The sequence below is a fragment of the Adiantum capillus-veneris genome, chromosome 18 (assembly GCF_014529385.1).
Source record: "Adiantum capillus-veneris isolate H3 chromosome 18, ASM1452938v2, whole genome shotgun sequence".
NCBI classification, from domain to species: domain Eukaryota; kingdom Viridiplantae; phylum Streptophyta; class Polypodiopsida; order Polypodiales; family Pteridaceae; genus Adiantum; species Adiantum capillus-veneris.
In genome coordinates this window covers 30,212,938-30,222,086 of record NC_140948.1, presented here as the reverse complement: position 1 = coordinate 30,222,086, position 9,149 = coordinate 30,212,938, and the positions used below count along the sequence as shown (strand labels likewise).

Here is a 9,149-nt window from a genome sequence, read left to right as displayed (position 1 = left end):
TACATCTCAAGTGTGCAATTGATGACTACCAAACAAAAACTTGATTTTCAATTTGATAATGAAAATTTGGCCCGATGACGCAACAATTTTGGCTATGAAGGTAGAGCAAACTAGAGGAGCTAGAGGCTCACAGTTGCATACCTCGTGCATGCTACCCCATGGTCCTTACGAGCTACTATAGTGCACCTTTGCCTGTTGTTTATTGCCGCCTATAATTAGCCCCCGATTGCTTCATGCTACCCCACTTACCTTGCGTTGAGGAGCTAAGCCTCATCCACCAAAAATGCACTGCTCTCACGCCAAGCACTTCATCAGAAGGTCCAATCCCACAACCCATTTTCTTACACCCGCTATAGAGACAACCTCCAACTCGTGCTCCCGCTTGCCCTGCGTGCCACGCCCTAAGGCACAATGCCATGAGTGTCTGTTTTTGCCCTCGATGCCTACAAAATCTTGCCCAACCACACCAACTTGCTGCCCACTCCTTGTTGGCGACACCACAAACCCCAAACAGTGTCATCAAAGCAAAATTGCACACTTGATTTCTTTTGGTGAAAGTAAAAATTACTCTTTGCTAAGAGTCCATTCACACACTTCAGGCTCCTTCTTAAATCACTAGAGGGCATTCACAATATCAATGGTGTGCCTTCAACTATCTCATTCACACACTTCAAGCTCCTTCTTATATCACTAGAGGGCATTCACAATATCACTGGTGTGCATTCAACTATCTCGTGTGTTTCAACCTTTTATGAACACCATTGTAATCTTCCTTGTTTAAAGGTCCTTGGACCCACACCTTTTGTGAAATCATTGTAATCTTCCTTCTTTAAAGGTCTCTTGGACCACACACCTTTCCATTGCCGACTAAGAGCAATATATGCACATAGCCAAGCTCTTGAATATATGCCCAATCTTGTAGAGGACTAGACATTACCCATTCAAATTATTGGGTAAGGCCTTCCTCAATTTTTTTAAAATTTTTTTTGCATACACCATCATGGGCGAGGAAATGGGAAACCAACAAATTCACTGGACAGGGCTTCTACACATGGCAAGCCAAGAACAAGGGGTATCTCATGAAAAAACAGCTATGGTATGTGGTCAGACAAAGCGTTGCTCGATTTCACGCCAAAGACGAGCAAGCTTTGGGCACACTCCTCACCTCACTTGATGACGATTTTGTGCACTATCAAGATAGTTTCACCACTTATTATGAGGCTTGGATTACATTAGAGGCGCCAAAAGAGATCAGGGAACGAGAGGAAGCAAGCACATCTGAGCCCCCCACCAAAAAGCAAGCTTACTAAAGGATTTTGGGATCAACTTAGTGCCGGTACCGAGAAATCTGCCACTACACCTGTTGAGAAGAAGTTTGTTAGAGTATCTAGTATTTTTCATGCAATGATGAAAAGAGAGTTTTCCATTAAGAGAATTCTTTAGAGCAGAATGGTAGGTAGAGTAGGGCTGATTTCATAGCATCATTTCGACATGCCTTGCGTCTAGAAGGGCGGGGCTACCTAACATTTGGAGGCCCCAGAAATGTATACCTTCCCAATTTGGCTAGGAGAACTCCACGAGCTCTTTCTCACATCCATGTGAGTGCATTTAGTTGTGCAATCTGAACCAGCCTGAGAATACAAATTGGAGTGGCTCATTTCCTCTCCAAACACAATCCCCCCTCCCCCCGACAAATAAAAAACTCCATGCCACGTGTAACTAAAAACGTCGGCACCAAAGTTCGAATACCCATTCATAAAATATGGCTTGTTCTCTGTGAATTTGACAGCCCAGTTGCTTGATTCGCGTATTTGCACGAAATGGTAATGCCGCACCCAGAAATCAGTGCTGGGTTTCTCCCTCGCCCAGCGCGTATAAATTTTTCTGCTTTCGCTTCAGCGTGATGAACTACAGACATGTGACATATTTTAGCCCTTGTAGAACCAGTCTTGTGTTCTATTTAATGGCAGCCAGCAGAGTCATTACCTGGATGCTGTTTTAGCATCATCATGTACAAGTCTGCCGCAAGAGCGAATCCGGCTCTTCTCAGGCGAAGCAATAAACACGCCCCATGCGCGTATAAGCATGTGGTGCCAAAACCAATACCCCTGAGCGGAAAATTCAACAATGCAGCTTATCATATTCTTGGTTTGAAGGGCCCAAGCTTCTCTCCAGGACACAGCATCAAAAGGGCTCCCCCTGTGGATACTGCGTCGTCAATTGTACAGTGGCAGAAGAAGTGGCTAGTTCGGCCTAGCTTATCTATCAAAGAGGGGATTAACAATGCTGCAGCAACAAGATCAGCACGAATGTTCAGCGGCAAAAGTAAAGGAAAAGAGAACATTGAGAAACAAGACACAAATTCTTTGAACCCAAGCAAGAAGCAGAACGGGAAGGAGGCGGGGCGTACCTCGAAGAAGCCAAGCAACAAAAGAATTTCCGAGGGGCATAGTTCAATAAAGAACACTGAAAGTAGTGAGGCAAATAGTGCACAAAGGCAAGAGCCCCTTAATGTAAAAAGTACTGTTTCAGACAAACGGAAGAGGGAATCAAGTCAGTCAACCATTAGTAAATGCAAGGTCAAACAGGCAGAAAAAAAGAAGGTCTCTATTGACACAACTACAACGAAGAATGTTCAGGATTTTGAGAGATTGCAGCTGTTGAAAGGGAAGCTAATAAGAAAGCTAAGGAGGAATTGGATATGCTGGGAAAATATAAGGGATACATTGGACGATTTCCCGTATTACTTACAGTAAGTACTTGTTGCAATCCTTACTCCATGCTCTGAAGCTCGTAAGAAAAACTTATTCTTTTCTTTGAAAATTAGAGGTTGTCATGGGTAGCGATAATTAGGATGATGTAGATGGGTGTTTATGTACTTTATATGATAGTATTTGTCACAAGACGGGCACCACATGCCAATAGAAAAGAACAGACTAAACAGACTTTTAGCGCTTCAATAACAAATGAACTGAAAGAGAGAGACGACACGCGACACGGAGTGGCGGAATTCCACCCCAGAGAGTATTGGCTCCAAAGCTTGGCGCCTCTTTCGGTATTTCTTTATATTGCATCAACACAGTACAAGCCGGAACTCCACGCTCTGCACCTTCGCCAGGAAGCATGCCAGAGAATGAGCCCTTAGCACATATTTAAAGGCCCTTGGCCTATGAAAAGCAGTTTACATGAAAAGCCTTCAAACTCAAAAGCTTTTGGTCCAAAATCAATGCCAAAAAGCTACCAGCATAATTTATGGAAATCCGTACAGCTGCCACGTCAGCAGTCAGCGCAAAACACAGAAATCCGTACAGCCTGTTATGTCAGCAATATCAGCGTAATTTTTGAAAATCTGCCATGTCATCAGTTTGCGCAAGTCTTTTGTGTGTGTTTGTGTGAGGGTCCAGCTTTATTTGAATCCTTTATGTCACTTGGGGCCTCATCGGACGGGGTCCCCATAAGTTGGTAGGACTTCTTCTTCTGTTACTTGTTTGTTCTTCTTAGGGTTTAGGCCCCTCGGCCGGCATCTGTAAGTTGTCTCCATTCTTCAAGGCTTTGACACGTTAGCAGTTTGTGACGTCTCCCCTTCTTGAAAGAGAGTAATCGTCCGCGATTACAGCATATTTGCAAAACAACTCCAGTTAGCTCAAAAATTTCCGAGGGTCATTCCGAAGGACAATTAGTTTGCTCTTTTTGTTAAGGAGTTAGCTTCTCCTTCCGGCTCTTTTGATCAAGGAGTTGGCTTCTCCTTTCGTCCAGATCGGAACTCTTGATATTCCGGCTTAGTAAAATTAGCCATCACACTCAGACCACACTGATCTTCCACGGGTGTCTTGATGCACTAAAATTACATACCAAGGCAATCTTATCCAATTAGGAATATTTTGTGGTTGGCACAGCACAATGCAACACAAATGCTCACATATGCATGTTACAAGACATAGAAACATAAAGTCACAGATGAACACTCCTCCCGCATAACCTAACAAGGTCCGGGCCGGGAGATATTCAACGACTCCCTCATCACTCCTCCCGCATAATCTTAAAAGGTCTGGGCTGGGAGATATAGAGGCCTTTTACAACCAAACACCCCCTTGACCGCAGCCTGCGTCGTTTGGAGGTGCTGAGAGTAACCACTGCTCATACTTCTTAATACTCCTCCCGCATAACCATCCAGGTTCGAGCCGGGAGTCACAACAACAATTATTTTACAAGCATACAACCAAACGATCCCCAGGTATCGGCCTGCGTCGTTGGGAGGTTTTCTAGCATACAATGGAACCTCCCCAGGCATCGGCTTGCGTCGTTCCGAGGTTCAAACAATAGCAAAACAATATTTCTCACTTCTCCACACTCGGGAGTAAAATCACCAATCAATGAAACGAGTATTAAAACCAGAGTCAAATATTTCAAATCGGCACCAAAACAGTTTCAAAACAGATACCATCCATTTCAAACAAACTCCAACAGGGTCACCAAACAAGTTCTAAGGCAGATTTTAAACTTAAAAAGCAATCTCGACATCAGTGGAGCTCGAAAGGTCGACTGACTTTCCATCTTGAAACGTGCACAAAAATAAAATAAAATTAGGGTTAGGTTCATTCCACAGTGTCGTAGCCGAGCACAGCACGGCCCATCAACTCTTGGACAGACAGTGTTGCTTTGGCAGCGATGGTAGTCCCAAGATAGCAATCGCACTGGACCTCCAAGGTCATCTGCTCGTGAAGAGACATCTACTGAGAGATGTCGAGAAATTTCAAGTTATAATTTGCTAGGGTTTCCATGGCAAGCATTCCAGGATACCCCACTCTGCCATAAGTTGCACTTTGAAGGAAGATGTCAGAAACCAAATAACTTCGGGCAAAAATTTTCTTGAAAGCTTGCCAAGTCCTTGGAAGTGTGCGGCTTGGTAGCTATAGACATCAACATTTGCATGGCACTGCTTTTGAGAAAAACAGTGACTCGAAACAAATCTTGGATCCTTCTCTTGCAAGTGATCTTTTTGGCTTATGCCCTGGAAGACATGAGCGGTGAAGACGGGAGCGCACCCGATGCGCGATGAAGTAAGGGTGGGAGTGGCTAATAAATCCAGTGTCGGAGCACGAACCTAAAATTTTCATGAACCTAAACTTTCCAATGAACTTTTGAAAGTGCAATCTTGCTCTGTTTGCTCTTTGGTAGGACCGGTATGCTTTCAGAAAAGCATACGTCTGATGCTCTAATATCACTGTTCCAAGACGGGCACCACGTGCCAATAGAAAAGAACAGACTGAACAGACTTTTAGCGCTTCAATAACAAATGAACTGAAAGAGAGAGACGACACGCGACACGGAGTGGCGGAATTCCACCCCAGAGAGTATTGGCTCCAAACCTTGGTGTCCCTCTTTATATTGCATCAACACAGTACAAGCCGGAACTCCACGCTCTACACCTTCGCCAGGAAGCATGCTAGAGAATGAGCCCTTAGCACATATTTAAAGGCCTATGAAAAGCAGAAAAGCCTTCAAACACAAAAGCTTCTGGTTCAAAAGCAATGCCAAAAAGCTGCCAGCGCAATTTACGAAAATCCGTACAGTTGCCACATCAACAGTCAGCACAAAACGTGGAAATCCGTACAGCCTGCCACGTCAGCAATATCAACGTAATTTTTGAAAATCTGCCATGTCATCAGTTTGCGCAAGTCTTTTGTGTGTGTGTGTGAGGGTCCAGCTTTATTTGAGTCCTTTATGTCACTTGGGGCCCCATCGGACGGGATCCCCATAAGTTGGTAGGACTTCTTCTTCTGTTACTCGTTCTTCTTAGGGTTTAGGCCCCTCGGCCGGCATCTGTAAGTTGGCTCCATTCTTCAGGGCTTTGACACATCAGCAGTAAGTGACAGTATTCACAAGCACAAAACATATATATCTATATTTGAGCCAGTTGGTACTGAATTCAAGGTATGTGGGTGAGTTTAAGAGTCTTGACAACTTTTTAAAATATGGAAAGAGTTCGTTATAAGATTATGTGTGAAATGAATCAATGAGAGGACAAGAATTGTCCTGAACACTTAAACAAAAATCTGCCCAAGAGTTAGAGGCTTGTTTAGGTGGAAGTTGGGACACATGGTAGTAGGAAACTTACTCACTTGATACGTCACCATCGATTAAGCAGGGGGCAGCTTAAGGGGGCCCAAATATAGTTTATGGCTGATTTTGCAGGAATATGGAGCTTCGGAGCTTCCTCATGTCATATTGGTTAGAATAGACAACGGAAGAAGCAATGAAGACACGGACTGGCCTCCGATCTGTTGGACAGCTCGACTCCAATTTGGCTTGACTTCTCTACCTGCAATGCAACATACATATACAATGTAAGGTGCAGCGGAAGTGAAAGCTGAACTTTGCTCAAGATGAGTGCTGCGAAGTGTGCTCAAGGATTCCTTTTACTTACAGAAGGGAGACCCTTTCGTTCCTTTAGTGAGAGAGTGCAAATAATCACAAACAAAGTGGGTAAACACTGTGCATGAAAGTACTGAGATTGAGAGATAGAGAGAGAAGAATACGACACTCCTCCGAAGGCCCCATTCTCTATGGCGAGAGCGGTCTACTATTGATTGCACAAATCTCTACAATGCAATGGACTTGCCGACGATGTCGACGACGATGAGGACGATAACGAGACGGGTTGAAATCTGAAAACGCTAATGGCTGAAATTTGCAAATCTTTATCTGCTGAATTCTGACTCTATGTCGGTGACAACGGCGATGACGACGCGCTGAAAACGTAGAAATCTGCGTTTTCCGGGCTGAATCTGCAAACTTCGGTGGATCTGACTGTGCGGCGAGGATTTGCTTCTGCAGGAAGGTGAGATCTGCGAGGTTTGGGACTTCCGGTGCGGAGTCTAAGTGCTGAAAACTGAAAACTGAAAACGCTGATGCTTATACTGGTTCTGTCGCGAAGGAACTGCAAAACGCTGGGCTGATGTGCTGCTCCAAAAACGCTAGGCCTCTTGCTGTCCTGATGCAAAAACGCTATGTGAATTGCTGTGCTTTGGGCTGCTCTGCAATTGCATGAAGACGTTGGTTCTTAGTGATGGCTGAAAACGCTAGGTTGACTGCTGGGGGTCTTGCTTGAGAAGGTGCGCTGTTGGACACAGGTCCTTGCTGCCTCTTCTGCCAGAAAGTGCTAGCGCTAGCTTTTCTTATATACATCCTTAGTCATTTTGCCCTACCTAGTTTCCCAATAAAAGTCACTTAAAAATAATCAGTGAAAATTGGCTAAAATAGGGAAAATAGGTTCTGTGCACTTTATAATGCTCCTGATGGATTCTAATGGAAGTTTGATGATCACGCTGTGTGCAACCAGAGGATTTGCATCTATTCTAAGTGCTTGGACATGCACGGTCTGCGAGCAGACTCACAAAAGTGCCAGAACACTTCCTATTCCTAAGCTGATTGAACCCTAGACATGAAGTAGCTTGTCCACGTACACATAGGGTTAGATGTGCACGTGACAAGGCAACTGTGGAGAAGAGGGATCATTGAGGTGGAAGGAGACGAGACATCTCTGATTGAGAGAGAGAGAGAGAGAGAGAGAGAGAGAGGGATTCAGAGAGAGAGAGAGAGTGGCGGGAGAATCCTTTGGATACACGGACTGCCTATGGACACGCGATGTCACGTGACACATCCAACCCTATGTGTCCGTGGACAAGCTACAGCATGATCAGGGTACAGTCAGTCTAGTCAAGTTTAGATTAGAAGTGATCTGGCACTTTTGTGAGTCTATTTGTAGACCGTGCATGCCCAGTCACTTAGTGTAGATGCATATCCTCTGGTTGCACACAGCATGATCATCAGTATTCCCTTCAGAATCCATCAGATTCAGTCAGGGGAATTTTCTAGTGCATTTAGCCTATTTTCCCTATTTTTGACATTTTTCACTTATTATTTTTAAGTGACTTTCCAACAAAAGTAGGTAGGGCAATTTTGCTAAGTTAATATATAAGCAAACCCAAGTTAGCACTAAATGGCAGAAGAGGCAGCAGGAGCTTCCCGCTCAACAGGCATCTTCTCAGCAAGAACCCCGCAGTACCCCCAAGCTTGGCGTTTTCCATCCCATCAGCCTAGCGTTTTTGGACATCGTCAGCACCTCTCCCCAAGCTGGCGTTTTTCAGCTCTGCCATCATCGCCACAGCCCCAGAGCCCTAGCGTTTTTCACTAACGCTACAAGACAGACCAGAGTTTTCATTTTCAGCCTTAAGTGCAGAAATTGCAGCAGCGTTTTCAGCTTTAGGAACGGCAGCAGATTCAGCCTTAGCCATTTGCAGAAGAACCCCCATTTTCAACCATAAAAAACGCAGCCAAAACAGAGTTTTCAGCCACCCTGAATCAGTCCCCTATTTTCAGCCATAGCGTTTTTATGGACAGCAGATAAAAGACCGCAGATTTCAGCCCTAAAGTCGTCGTCGTCATCACCGTCGTCGTCATCGGCATAGTCCCAAGTTGCATCAGTCCATTGCATCCGCATTGTACCACTCTGTGCAATCAATAAGTAGACCACTCTCGTCGACGAGAGTGGGGCCTTCGGAGGAGGGTTTTACAATGTCTCTGGTGTCGTATCTCTCTTCTCTCTCTATCTCTCAGTCTCATACACTTGCACGCACAGTGTCCACTCACTTTGTTGTGATCATAGCACTTTCCATTAAGAACGGAAGGCTCTCCCTTCCATAAGAATTAAAAGGAACCTTGAGCACAGTTCGGAGCACTCATCTTGAGCAAAGCGCAAACAATCATTCCGCTGCACCTAACACGCGAGTTTATTTTGGAGAGCAGTGTAGGAGAATATAGGCACTCAAGTCAAATTCTGGTCATTGTTCCATCTACAGATAGGTAGGCAATTGGAGGTAGCCAACTCAATGGTTTTGGACTTGTTGAAGTCTTATATCTCTGACAACAAGACTTAGTGGGAGAAGTGTTTTCCTTTGTTGGAGTTTGCTCACAATAACATTGTTCACACGTCTGTGGGGAAGGCACCATTTGAGATTGTCGAGGGTGGCAGAAAGATTCCATTGATCTTGTGCACCAAGGACAAGATTTTTGACGCAAATCAGTACACACAAGATGTGGAGACTACTTTTGCCAAGGTAAAGGAGGCTTTCTAGAAGTTTCAAGCA

The 9,149-nt window shown here is 44.6% G+C and overlaps 1 protein-coding gene across 4 annotated transcripts in view; it reads left to right on the top strand.

Annotated features, from left to right (window-relative positions):
• Nucleotides 1-1,762: 1,762 nt before the first annotated feature.
• LOC147435417 (uncharacterized) overlaps nt 1,763-9,149 on the top strand; it is a 183,526-nt gene continuing 176,139 nt past the window's right edge. Inside the window, exon 1 of one of the 4 annotated variants that reach the window (XM_086488487.1) lies at nt 1,763-2,752. In XM_086488487.1, the coding sequence (XP_086344613.1) occupies nt 2,010-2,752 (743 nt within the window). In that variant the 5' untranslated portion in view covers nt 1,763-2,009. The remainder of the gene's footprint in view (nt 2,753-9,149) is intronic. The other 3 variants (XM_086488486.1, XM_086488485.1, XM_086488484.1) reach the window with 3 other exon arrangements.